This window comes from Caretta caretta, chromosome 1 (genome assembly GCF_965140235.1).
Source record: "Caretta caretta isolate rCarCar2 chromosome 1, rCarCar1.hap1, whole genome shotgun sequence".
NCBI classification, from domain to species: domain Eukaryota; kingdom Metazoa; phylum Chordata; order Testudines; family Cheloniidae; genus Caretta; species Caretta caretta.
Window position 1 is genome coordinate 323,076,678 of NC_134206.1, and position 14,661 is coordinate 323,091,338.

The window sequence follows — 14,661 nt, forward strand, 5'->3', positions numbered from 1 at the left end:
ATCACACCAATGCACAAATCTCTTCCATTTCTTCTGGTATTTAGTAGTGCAGGTTGACGCTTTCCTACTGTTTAATGCTGCACATCCATAAAGCAGGAAGCCTTTACTCCTGAGAATCCTCCAGGAGCCATCCCCTGAGGTGTAGAACTGGGACTCTTGCGGGCGACTTCCTCATTGCCTTAGCTCTTCAAACGTCTCCCGTCATGGATGAGTAGGGGGATGTGAAACCCTGGTCTCCATGAGGGATGGTACCAATGGTCTCTGAAATTGCTGTCAATAGGCACCCCACATGTCCTAATATGGCCATTGCAGGGGCCCTAAGGAAGCAGGGGTGCAATGCATGGCTGGTGGGTCACCAAGGATAATGAGACAAGGTCCTCCCTGCTAGAAGGTGGATTCTCAAAGGGGTATGTAGAACCCTGCACTGAAATCGATTAGACAGATTGGGAATCCTTTTCCTCCACCTCTTGCCATGTGGGGGCAGTCACTGAGGAAGGAGGAGAGTCCTGTGCCATGGAATGTTCGCTTGGAGACTGAGGTCTTAGTACCATGTAATGCTTAGTACCCACCAACAATGGGGACTCTGGTTTATCTGACACTGAGAGGTCCATCAAGTATCAAAATTCCTCAGGTACCAGGAAGTATTCAAGTACCAACGCCACAGTTGAGGTTGCAGTAGCTGAAGTGGACGATGTGGATGATGATGGGAGTACTGTAGGCACTGTAGGTATCAATACTTGCTTGGTACTGAGGGTACTGCTTGCACAGGTATCCCCAGCTGAACTCCTTCCATCAGTACTGATGGCTGGATTAAGCACATGACAGCACCAACAGCTGAACGGGATGCTTCAGTGCCGATGGCAGGGTTGAACTTGATGGTACCCTTTGCTTAGCCTACTTATTGGTGGAGGGTACAGGTGCCCAATTGGAGCTGAGCTTCTTGTCCTTGGATCTCCGGGCCTTCATGGGCCTGCCAATATCAAGGGAAGAGTCCTTGGCCTCAACGGTACCCTTGGAGACAGAGAACCTTGATGGGGACCTGGTCTTTTTTTGGAGCTGGCTCAGAGTAAGAGTCCACAGTCCTCTTTCCAAGAGTCTTCCCAGTGGGCCCCAAAGACTTCCCTTTCTTAGGAGAAGCATGTCCTGAACTTGACGCGGCACTGAATCTGTCCAGGGACAGATATATGGGGAGATAAGGAAGAGAATCTCCTAACCTGGCTCAGAGGATGGTTGCAGGGAGCGTGTCATGACCAGTCTGAGCTTTATCTCCCTGTTCTCCTTAGCCCTGGACTTAAGAGCCAAAACAGAAGGAACAATTCTGAGAGACATGAGACTCCCCCAGGCAATGGACACACTTGGACTGCCCTGTCACTTACCAGTATAGCCTTCCAGCAAAAGACCCAGTGTTTGAAGTCTGGAGAGCCAAGCATGCCTGGTTGTTGGAAGATAGTCTCCCAGAAGGAAAAAACCCACAATCCTCTCACCTAAAACTATACTGTACAGTAACTCCTCGCTTAACATTGTTGGTACGTTCCTGAAGAATGCTACTTTAAGCGAAACCAAGTTAAGTGAATCCAATTTCCCCATAAGAATTAATATAAATAGGTGGCGTTAGATTCCAGGGAAATTTTTTTTGCCAGAAAAAACATTTTATTTTATATATACACACAGTATAACTTTTAAACAAACAATTTAATACTGTACACAGATATGATGATTGTGAAGCTTGGTTGAGGTGGTGAAGTCAGAGGGTGGAAGAGTGGGATATTTCCCAGAGAATGCCTTACTGCTAAATGATGAACTAGCACTTGCCTGAGCCTTCAAGGGTTAATACATTGTTTTTAACGTAGCCTCACACTCTACAAAACAGCACGAATGGAGGGAGGGAAGACAGCATGGAAGAGAGAAAGAGACACAAACCATGTGTGAAAGAGAGAGACATGCATTGCCCCTTTAAGTATGCTGACCCCACTCTAAATACACAGCCTTTTTAAGTAGATCAGCAAGTTGAGACAGCAGCTGCTTCCAGCAAACTCCCTTTGTCCTAAGCCCTGTCATGTTCACCACACCACTCCACCCCTGCTCTGTGGAAATGGGGTAAAGGAGCAGGGGGGAAGGAAGGGACCCTGACATTAGCACCCCTCTTCTCCCCCTCCCCCAGCAAGCAGGAGGGTCCAGGGAGCAGCTCCAAGGCAGAGGGCAGTAGCAGCACAAGGCAGTGCGGGGAGGGACAGCTGAACTGCCCAACAAACTGATAGACTACTGGGTGGCTGCTGCACAGGGAACTTAGGGGAGTGGGGAGTTGATGGGGGGCTGCCAGTCCACCCTGGTTCCAAGCCCTGACCAGCTAACTCCAACGTGCTGCTCTTCCTGCAAGCAGTGGACAAAGCAGGAGGTTGCCAAACAAATGTTACAAGGGAGCACTGTGCAACTTTAAACGAGCATGTTCCCTAACTGATAAGCAACGAAACAACGTTAACTGGGATGACTTTAAGTAAGGAGTTACTGTACTTAATACTAAATTTACAACTATAAACTAGCTAACTGCATACATGAAAAGTGAAGGCCGAGTACGCTGAAGGTGGACATGCTAGGTTTGTGTCTCAGGCTAAAGTGGTAGAAAAGAAACTGCAGTTCACCCATGCATCCGTATATAGACTCGAAGTCTGCCTTGATGAGGCATAGGGTGAATGCACAGGTTTAATGGACACTGCTAGCTAGACATCTCCAAACAAGGGATCAAGAGGCACTCCATCTCAAGTGGAGCACTCATAGGGACACGACTCAAAGAAGGTCTTAAAATGTGATGCATTAAGCAACCTTAACTTTAGGCAGTGCTATCAACTCTGCCAATAACATCCGACTAGTGCATTAATTAAATCCACAGTTCACAATTTACAACACATTAACACATAATTTGCCACAATAGTTAATCTGTGCAGTTCAGAGGGTGCCACTGTCAATCTTGGACTGATCAACTATTAGATCTACAGCCACTGAGATTTTTGGAAATTGCCACCTATGGTTAAGTGTCTCCTCCCCATCAAAAACCTTTTCAAATACTATTAAGTGCATGGATGAATTATCCAGTTTCCTTTTCCCTATCACCTTTATATAAATCAGGATCAGTCAAACAATTTAGTAATTAAACTGCAGACTGATCCCAAATGCAATGGGAGTGGTCACCTACCAGTGTCTCTCTCTTAATTTCACTACTGGCTAGCCTTTACTGTTGGGATTCAGGAACTGTTTTTCCACTGTGGTGTTGTGACAGACTGACAATATCCTGGACAAACATGGAATTAAGATAAACGTTACGGAATTACCTTTCATATTAAAAATGCAACTGTGCATGTAACTATTGTGGAATTGGATATAACTTCGAGGAGACTAATGCAATCTCTGGAAAGTTTTAGGAATTTCAAAGGACTTTGAGGGACAACATGTGTGAAGTGAATTTCCTGGAAAATACCTGGGAGAAGGGAAAACCAAATCCTCCCAGAAGCTACGACCTGGGGAGAGACCCCACTGTCTAGTGGAAACTCCAGTTCAAAGACCCCTAAACTGTATAAAGGATGGACTAGACTTTTCATGAGCGTGCTAGTTCTGAGCTGAGGCTCTTATGAACATGTGACCATTGAAGAGTTCTGAAGGACTGCTCCTGCCAGAGCCCACGTTAGAGTTGAGGTGATCCCTGGTGAGCTTAATAGAATGTATGTAGGTTCTTTTATTGCTCTTAATATGGTTCCTTGGCAATGCTTTTATCCAAAGAATAAATAAGCTTGCATAGAAAGAGTTGTGTGGTAGCTTATCTGTGGGCAATTACACGGTCTCTGACAAGAAAGAGAGCAAGTCTGCTTAGGCAGACTGTCTTTTGCTGCAAATAACACAACGAAGGCAGGGAACTGTTCAGCCTGGGAATGCCCCGTCACTAGGGAGAGAGAAGCTGATCTCCACCCAAGAAAGGCAAGAGCTGGAAACCTGAGAGCAGGTGCCCTCACTGGACAACTAAAGGGAAAAACAGGAGCAGTTGTCCTGAACTGACACCCTCTTGTGTCTCTTAATTGCACTGGTGCTAGGCCTGTAGCGTGGGGTTTCAGGAACTGTTGTTCCAGTTCTGTGTCAAGTCATCCTATATACAATACTCTTTCAAATACTTAATAACTGCATTAATTGAATTTACTGTCAATTTCTGCCACCTATCACCATTTGAAGTCATTGTCTCAATCTGTATACTAAAATCACATATGGGTCTAAAGTCCCTCCTGCAAAGGGTGCAGTCAAATAGCTGGGCCTCTTGTTCAATTAATTGTTTTAGGTGAAGGTCTCTGGCTGATGGGGGAGGGGAAGAGGGCTAGTAAAAGAAATATTTTAAATGCCCCCACTCCTACCTCAGAGTATACAAAACCATAGAATTCTACACTAGTCAAGAGTATTTATCAATCAGCATACTAGGTTCTGCCTTCTGTCATCACAGTCATTTGTCACAAACAATTCCATAGGTGCATGTATGCAATTGCTCAAGTCATCAAACTTGAATTCTTTTCATTTGATTTTTAACTCACAAGATTATGTTAAATGCCTAATACTTTGTATTAAAAAAATTCACAGGGCGTAGCTACAAAGGTATAATCTGACCTCTAACTGTACTGTATGTGTTCCATGGATTCAGGGAACAAGCCCATCCATGTTCCGTTAATACAGTCTGCGTTGAACACTGGTACACAATTTAAAAGTAGTAAATAGTTAGGACGCCATATTAAAAGTGAAAATAAAAAGGGGGGGCTGGGACAGAGAGGGCTAAACCTTCCAAAGACTGTACGCACTGTGCTAAAGGATAGCCTGGCATATCCTGTCCTTGGAACCTGGTTCTTCTGCTAATGTCAGGACATAGCAAAGTGCTCACAAACACAGACTAATGTATTGGGAAAATCAAGTAGTCATAGACTTGGGCTTTTTGAAGACAGGAAGTAGCAAGTTTTCTTGCTTAGTCACATAGGTGGTGTGTGTATCTGAAGGGATGAATTTATCTAACATAAGCCATGACTAGATTTCTCTGAAAAATTATTATGATGCTACCAAATTATGCTCTTTCCCCAATATAGCAGATAAAAGCAGTCTCTCTCGAGAATAAATGAAGCCATTCTTGACTACAATTTTTTTTCCTACAGGGGAAATATTTCTGATGACATTCTATGCCTGCTCTTCATGGTCAGACACAGGGATAATTTATTTTCCACTCCAAAAAATATATTTATAACAAATCATTATCCTATGAAACTGAAATCCCTGACACAACCTTAATTATGGTCTTGCTACCACTCTACCCTAATACCCTTTTTGTTGTCTAGCTTTTCTGTTCTATCCCTAATTGAAATTCTCAATTATAATACCACTTACAACAATAGAGAAGGTATTTAAAATAAATATATATATTTCCTTTTTATACTAGTGTTTGTTAAAAAAAATTGCCCCCACCCAAAATAGACCCACAATGGTCTATGAGATCACATTTAAGTAGTGTAATTTTGCTTAGACAAATGGACTATCCCAGAATTCTATTTAGTTTAGAGCTTTTCACCAAGACACCTGATATAAATAGACTAAAGAGACCTTTTAAAACAAAAAATAAAACAAAAAACCTCAGCCAAAGTAAGTGCTACTTCCTTCTCATTTATTGGGCAAAAGTCTGCAAAAACAAGTTTTTACACCATGCCAAACTTGGATTCTTTTCACTCGATTTTTTTCCTCACAATTGTGTTAAATGCCTAATTCTTTGTATTAAAAAATTTCACAGGATGTACAAAATTTAAATACAAAAATACATCTTGACTGTGAACAGTATATTCACAAAAAAAAGCAAAATCCTATTTCGATTTAGCAGATTACTGAACACTTGGAAAACAAAAAGCAATCAAGCTCAAATTAAATGCAAACAACAGTTACAAACAGCTTCATAAAACTCTAATGTATCAACATAACTGATAGCTTTTCTTTCCTTCACTGTCATCCAAACTTTAATTTACACTCTGATAATTGGAATATGTGAAAGAATGACTATCACTGAAATTCATCTAATAATAAATTGTACACATTATTGCTCTTGTAGTTCCTTATAGGCTATGGGAATTTACTTTCCTTGCCAGTGTCCACTAATTACAACTCCAGTAGCACTTCAGTCATCATGTGGTGCATTCGAAAATATTATCTGGAAATCCCATTAACGTGATTGAAAATTTCAAATGTTCTTAAGTTTTAAATATAAAGAGATATGACAATAGATTTATGCTGATTGCATCTACTCTAATTTCTATTGCCCTGATTACGTAACATATTCCTTTTTCTTCCCTTCAGTATTAACCATCAAGAATCCACTTTTTTTTGTTTAAAGACCGAGTCAAATACTGCTTAAACTTAACAAGACAGATCCTAACAGAGATTCTTTCAGATCCTCATGAGAGGTTATGAAAAATTGTTTCTATTATACAAGACATTTAATCAAAAGCCAAATTATTCTAGTGGTTTAAGGTGTGTAGTCAGCACCCTAATCTCACATTACTCTTTCTCTTTTCACTTTTGCTTTTCCAGCACATGCTGAATTGCTACTAGAGAAACCCAATTTAACATTGCCAGCTTATTACTTCATTTTGCCATAGCCTAAGCCCTTTTATAAAAAAATCTCAGAAAGAAAGTCTTTGTTAAGGTCTAGAGTTGCCAACTTTCTAAAGAACACAAAACTGAACACCCTGGCCACGTACCCTGCTCTGCCCCTGCCCCACCCCTTTTCCAAGGTCTCACCCCAGGCTCATTCCCCTCCGTCCATCGCTTGCTTTCCTCCCCCACCCTCACACACTTTCCCTGGGCTGTGGCAGGGTGCAGGGGTGTGGGAGGGGATGAGGGCTCCGGCTGGGCGTGCAGGCTCTCGGGTGGGGCCAGAAATGAGTGGTTCAGGTATGGGAGGGGGCTTTGGGATAGGGCAGGACTTTGGAGCGTGTGAGAGGGCTCCAGGCTGTGGCTGAGGGGCTCGGAGCGTGGGAGGGGACTCAGGGATGGGGCAGGTGGGTTGGGGTGCAGGCACTTTTCACAGAAGCAGACTTACTAACTAGCAAGTCAAAACAAAAAACAGCAAACAAAAAAGCAAAAACAAACAAAAGACAAGAACATCAAAGCACCTTACTTGTGTTTGTATTCTGTTTAGGTCCAGTAAAGGAGAGAGACAAATATACATTATATTTATTATCGAGTCTGGAAAAAAACCTACATAAATAAATTACTATGATTTGGACACTTATATGTGCATATTTATTTGGTTTTCCTAAAGTTAAGTATTTTAGGAAAAATTGTCAGAGCAGCCACCAGCAAGAGTTGGTGGTCGCACCCTTGAGGCCACCAAAAAAATTGCTGAGAGAACCCCTGCTCTACATACTGTTTTTAAACACCTATCACTATCTCCCATTCCAGTATAAGCTACAAAACCACACTGCAAAGTCAAAACAACAGAATTGGAACAAAATCAAATCTCCTGTCAATCTACTCTATATTTACAAAGACAACTATATGGCCTGTCCCCAATATGGATCTGAAACCTAATCTTCCACAGATTCTGATTTATACTTTGGTCAAATTTTGTCCGAAGACCTCAGACTATTCTCCTTTTCCAATGCAAACTAAATGAGGATATAACACTATTGCACACAGAGGATAAATTACAGGTAAACATGTGAGAAGTTACAATTATAGTAAAAGCGATCTTACAGTTCATGGATGGTGTAATAGGGCAGCAGGCAAAATTAAGATTTTATGAACTTTAACTGTATTCCATCTGCATGAAGAAAAATCAGAAACTCTAAGATCTCTGAAGCTACAAGCATGTATTTCTCAAACTGTGCAATATGATATATTACTTTAACTTTTCCAAGAGGTCTGGATAAGTCTCCCAAAATGCCAAAATTAAATCACCACATCTGCTCTCAAAATAGTCAAATGCCCCTGTCCTACCTGAGGATAGCAAAATAAAATAAATCAAATGTTTCTGTTATAAATTATTTGAAAAATACAAAGTGGCAAATAAAAATTAGTAACCCTTTTTAAAATTAACAGCCCTCATATTTCCCAACTGCTTTGTTTGATGAGTATTAAACTTCACACCAAAACGTTTACCCTGGCACAAGAACAAATTTAGGGTTTCAGGCAGAATTAGAGAGTTTAGTTTTGGCTAACTGAGACAACGCATGCAGAAAGGGTAAGTAAAAATCAGGCTTTGACACAAGCCTACAGGTATGTCTGCACTACAGCAGCTCAGCTACAGTGCCGCCGCTGTGTTAGTGTAGCATAGATAGGTCAGAGGAATAATTTTTCTGACAATCTAGCTGCCTCTACGCTGGGGGCTAGATTGACCGAACTACATCACACAAGGCATGACATTTTCACAGTCCTGATTGACATAGCTAGGTCGATCTAAGTTTTAGTTGCAGGTCAGCTGAAAGAACAACTAAAGGGACTGATCCTGTAGACACTACAGTGTGTTGTTTTAAACACCAGGAGCACTAAAGTTAGTGGTATAAGGGCTTATCTACACTAGAAAATTGTAGTGTTTTAACTATACCGGTATAGTTAAAGCAGTACAACCATTTCGAGTGTGGATGCAGTCAGTGGCGTAGCCAGGTGGAAAAAACAGGGGGAGAGGAGATAAAAGAAGGCGCCACCCCCTGGTCCTCACCAGGTCTTCAGCAGCACTTTGGCGTCGGGTCCTTCACTCGCTCCGGTCTTCGGCACTGCAGGACCGTCACCACAATGCCGCCGAAGACCGGAGCGAGTGAAGGACCTGACGCCGAAGTGCTGCTGAAGACCCGGAATACCGCCGGCTGAGTACCAGGGGGTGGCGCCTTTTTTAATCTCCGCACCCGCTGACCCACCGCCGAAGACCCGGAGCGCCGCCAGGTGAGTAAAAATTTAAAAGGCGCCAAAGAATTAAAAAGGCACCACTTCTGCTCAGTGGGGGAGCGGCCACTGCCCCGCTCCCCCGTAGCTAGACTACTGGATGCAGTTATAAAGGCACTTTATACTTGTACAGCTATTCCTGTATGGGAAGGGGGATAACATTACCAGCATAAATGTCACCTTTGTAACAGTATAATTGTGTACACAATAAGCAAGGGCTTTTACCAGTATAACTGTATTGGTAAAAAAGTCATATGTGTAACCAAAGTAGTTAGACTGGTAAAAAAAATTAAGCGTAAACCCAGACAAAGATTTTACAGGATTGGTAAGTAACAAAACTAACACCAATTTGGAGAATGTAAAATCTAAAGTGTACTAATTCCAACAAGCCTTGGTGAAAGATACCAAGGTTCAAGTTTCCAAAAACAATTGAAGATTTAGAAAATTCCAGCACTTTTAAAAAGAGGGGGATTCAAAATTTTAGAGAAGGGGTTTTAGGTAAGATTTTTCTCCAGTAATCATTCCTCTCTCTTCCCCAGCCCTGAAAGTTTCCTTGCCCTCTCTATCCTTTCTCCAAGAACCCTTTTTTTTTGGTAAACCAGCCACGTGTTTTTTCTGTTTACTGTTTTTCTGTTTTCCGTTTACGATCCCCTCTCTCTCAAATGCCTCCAAAGAGGTTGAAATGCCAATCATGATTCTGAAAGACCCAGCCTACCCTTTGCTCCATATACCGGCAGCCTGGCAGCAGTAAGGACCAGTTCAACCATAGACTGAGCAAGTGCAGAATGGTGGTGGAATGTGCCTTTGGACGTTTAAATTTTTTTTTTTTTTTTTTTTTGTCCAAAGCCAGAGGTTCTAAAATGTCTCAAAAATAATTTCTTAACCAGTTTGTTAACACAGGCAAAACAAAGCATTTCCCCTTAATCTTGTTCTCGGAAATGGGAAAATCATTTTTGCTGAAACTTTCCAGAAGAATTCAGTCCAAGCCAGACACCTGGCATACAGAATAGTTGAAGTGTGGCAAAATTATAAGCAACTGAAAATAGGACTTATAAGAGGAAGAGTCAGGCAACCTTAACTGGAGGTATTGCTATCATAATAAAGAAAAGATGATAAAGCTGTTTGGAAAACAAACAAAAATTCCACAAACATTTGTCAAGCACAACAATATTTTTTCCGGTTTTTTCTTTCCTGGAAAATGGGGAAAATGTACCTACAATTTTCTTTGATAACATATTCCTTGATTTTTACGGTTTTTAAAAACCAAAATGTTTCCAAGAATTGCTAAACTAGAAATACTGGCCTAGTTAATTAAATGAAATTAACTTCTTGGCTCAACATTTCTAAGTGAACCTCTTGCTGGCAAACAAGGTCTATAAATGTGAACGTCCTCTCACCGAGGATAACCATCTCCTGGGTACTTTTGACTTGATTGGAATCCCTCCTGCTCCTCGTGGTGTCCCACAGATCAAAGTTACCTTTGAGATAGATGTGAATACACCACCATACCAAACTGTCCCCTCCACTGCATTTTCTCCCCCATAAAGTCCACCCCCACCACCAACCACCATATGTTGAATGAATAAAGAGGCTTTTCTCCTCAATCCGGTAAGTTTTATTATGCACACAAAAACACACAGACCACAAAGAAAAGTAAGATAACATGGGGCAAAAGGGCTGATAACACTGGGGGGGCGGGGGCGGGGGGCAGACAAGAAGAGCTTGCTTACAGATGCTCTGCAATAACAATCAAAGGTGTGGGAATTGGCACCTTCTGGTCCTTGTACCCTCCCCTGGTGTTGAGTGCAAAGGATTTCCCCCCACCTCACAGAATGTTTGAGGGAGGAGACTGTAGAACTGGGTGATGATGGCAGCAGGTTCAGCATAGTCTGCAGAGGAAATAGTATCCAGCTGCCTTTCTTGAACCTCATCCAGATGCCGCAACATGTCTGACTGCTCCTATATAATCCGCAGCATCTCTTCCTGCGTGGCACGCTCTTGTTCCCTGCATGCTCTCCTGTCCTTCCTATCCATGTCCAGGTTCTCAGACCTACCTTGCTGATATATGCAAAGTGGACATCCAATATGGAAATATGTGGCGAATTAGTGAGATATAACTGTATTACACAGCCACCATTGTGTTGTTGTTGGCACATTCATTAAGTAAGTTCCTCCATTCAGTCACTTAAAATGCCTTAAAGTTAGGCATCTTAACCCATATTTATTAGGGTATGTCTACACTACAAGCGCTACCATGACAGAGATGCACCAGTGCAAGAGTTCTTCCATCAGTCTAGCTGTATCTACAGTGGGAGCTAGGTTGAAATACATTTTAGGTGTACACCATTTTATAGGAAGCTAAACGTATAATTTAGGTGCCTAGAAAAGGAATTTAATGTGCTGGGAAACCCTGTGAAAAAGCAGAAACAGACTTCTATTTTCTAAAATATGAATAACCATCTTAACTCTTCATGATAGAGAATCATTGTGTTTCAACAATTCACAAAGTACAGACTATTTACTAATAAATGACTCACTTCTATAACATGTTTTTGATCAAATTAAGCTACACAGATGTGAATGAACAATGCCATCACAATGGTGCATTTTCTATAAAATGTAATTAGTGTACAAAAGATGACACTAAACAACATTCTCACTTACTTATGAACTGGCAGTGATTATTTACACCTTCATTACATGAGGCCAAGTTGCTTCCAGTGGAAGAACACACAAAGAATTTAAACAAAGCGACTCAGAAGAATAACGAAAGAGCTTACCCTGGAATGTAATCCAGTAATCATAAATCACTCATGTTTAAAAGTTTTTTTTTAATTATTCTTTCACATGTACTATTTAGTTTGCTATTTAAAGTAAATAAAATTGTACCATTTTAAAATCTGCACAAGATTTTTAAAAATCTGCATTGGGGTAAAAGATGGTGCTATACGTCTGTTGATTAATCACTACACAAGTTTTGATACTCTATCCAAATTCCAGAAATACTTTAACTCAAGTGTGTTATTTAGTTCTTGCAAATTTAATAGACTTAATATACTTTTGCAATACTACGTTTTAATCTTATAAGAAATTAGTGATCAAGGAAAAAAGCATTCAGTGCTGCCAATTCTCACATCTTTATCAAGAGTGTAACGATTTTTCGTGCATTTCTTAAAGCACGACCTCTAGAAACCTATGATTAGGTAAGAATGTCAGCTTTCATTAAAAAAAAAAAATCTAGGCCTTGATTGTGGAGAAAAAACTTGAAAATATAACTGGAAAGCACCGTGAAGGCTCAAAAACCAGAAGGCAAATACAACAAATCTGTTGCTTATTTTTTGTTGTTGATTTTAAAATGTAATGATTTTAAACCAATCTCAATTTTAGGAAGAATGAATATTTTTAAACATTCTGGGTTAGAAATACTCAAATATATACTGGAAAAATATAGTTCACATGAATATCATATCCCTATTTAATAGGTAACAAATAGAAATGAGACTTTTAAAACGTAATTCACTGATGCACACACCTTTTCACTGGCAAATCAACTTTTACTACTATTAGTTTTTTGTTGCTGTGCTGTTGTCCAGTTTAAAAAAAAACTACAATTACCGAAACAGTCTGAAGAACTGAACTTGAACTGAAACATGTTCTCCGATCTCATCATACTGACATTCAGGCAAATGCATTAACAATCACTAGGGTCTCACAACAAAAGTTGGTAGTAAAGACAAACTTATTTACCATATTAATTAAATGGTCTATTTAACATGGAATATCAATTCTCTAATCACATCTCATTTGAACTTCTTATTTCAATTAAGAACTCTAAAGTCTACCAACAGAGATCCTACTGTTCTAGGATCATTAACAACATTTTCATTATCTGTCAATCTAGGGAGTAAAAGGCAGAAACTGCAAGCACTCTCAGAAGTAGGCCTCTACCCCCACTTAACAGATGATTAGGGAGTAAGCAGCAGTTGTTCTCATTAGTTGCTTAGCAATGAAAATCTTCCTATTTAACAAGAAATGAAACAAAGCAAGAGAGGTGTTTCCATGCAATAAATGGATAGTCTTTCATCCACTCAAGGGTAATCTGTCCCCCATTAAATCTAATTAATCTAGGTTAGGACATTGATGGGGTAACTCGAGGAGGAGGAGGAAAGAAAAGATATATACACAATGTAGAACATATTATGTATACACACACATATGCATACATATATAACACCTCATAGAGCACAGAATGCTCTGCATAGTTATATATGCAACTGTGATTGTTTTCATTATATGTATATTTGAAAAGAAATTAAGGGAAATGTAAAACAGTTTTAACTTCAAATATATTATTTTCCACTCTTATTGTTGCTTACCCTTAATAATGACTTATATTTATTCTAAGAGTCTACACAGTACACACAAACTAGAAAATAGATTAGGAATTTAAAATGAAAAAAAACTGCAATCTGAAATATGTTAGTGATTTACACAAGCATAACCCAACAGTTTATAATTAGTAGTGAACTTTTACAATAGCTTTCCCTTCAGTAGTTTAGGTATAATGCATAATGGAAATTAAAATAAAATGATGGCAAAAATTATTCCTGGATATTTACAGCTTTTACACAAAATCAGTCCTTATAAAAACATTCTTCAGTCTTTATGATCATAATAAGGATTAATGGCAGGAAATAGCCCGACTTGATTATGCAAAGAGTTGTCACTTTGGATGGGCTAGCACCAGCAGGAGAGTGAATTTGTGTGGGGGGTGGAGGGTGAGAAAACCTGGATTTGTGCTGGAAATGGCCCACCTGTTGATCACTTTAGATAAGCTATTACCAGCAGGACAGTGGGGTGGGAGGAGGTATTGTTTCATATTCTCTGTGTGTATATAAAGTCTGCTGCAGTTTCCACGGTAAACATCTGATGAAGTGAGCTGTAGCTCACGAAAGCTCATGCTCAAATAAATTCGTTAGTCTCTAAGGTGCCACAAGTACTCCTTTTCTTTTTGCGAATAAGGATTAAATTATAGTTAAAGGACAACAGTATAATATAGGGTATGCCCTAATTCTAAGAAGTCCAGCAGGTCTCACCCTTGCCATCTGATCCATGAGGGACTCCTCCTGCATCTCCAATGGGGACAAAGGACTCTATATGGACAAAGTTTCAGAACACTACAAAAGTCAATGGGTAGCTACACAGATCAGATTGCTGGATCAGGACCTTAGTTTGTAACATAGGTCTGGATACCTTAAAGTTACCATTTTAAACAAGTAAATAGTTTTAGTTGTAAATAAATAAATAATAAGTAAATAATACCCCGCCCATATATATTTAAGGGCATCACCTGTTATACAGTTACATTTGCCAAAAATATCATCCTCTTATACACCAGATGACCGTTCATATGCTCAAATGTAATTTATTTATCCAGCTAAACTGTTATACTAAAAATGCAGCTATTCTTCTGAAATCATCACCAATTTGTAATTAAGTATTGTACCAAATCTTACCTATATATTCACAAACGAAGACTACAAAAAAAGGAGTAACAAGGTCATTTATTCCCTGAACATATCCACTGGCTGGATGACGTATTGCCCAGATAAACAAAATGCGTTCAAAAATCTGAAAGAGAGTTAAAGAAACTGTGAAGCAAGGAATTTATCAAATTTATCACATTTTAAACACGATACTTGAAAAGCATGAAGGACAAAT

The 14,661-nt window shown here is 39.9% G+C and overlaps 1 protein-coding gene across 7 annotated transcripts in view; it reads right to left on the reverse strand.

The window, feature by feature from the left end:
- The window catches only part of TBC1D22A (TBC1 domain family member 22A), a 454,341-nt gene that overhangs the window by 320,752 nt on the left and 118,928 nt on the right, over positions 1 to 14,661 (reverse strand). For all 7 annotated transcript variants that reach the window (XM_075124482.1, XM_048836262.2, XM_048836263.2 and 4 more), the window contains one exon: positions 14,457 to 14,571. In XM_075124482.1, coding sequence (XP_074980583.1) covers positions 14,457 to 14,571 — 115 coding nt within the window. The remainder of the gene's footprint in view (positions 1 to 14,456; positions 14,572 to 14,661) is intronic.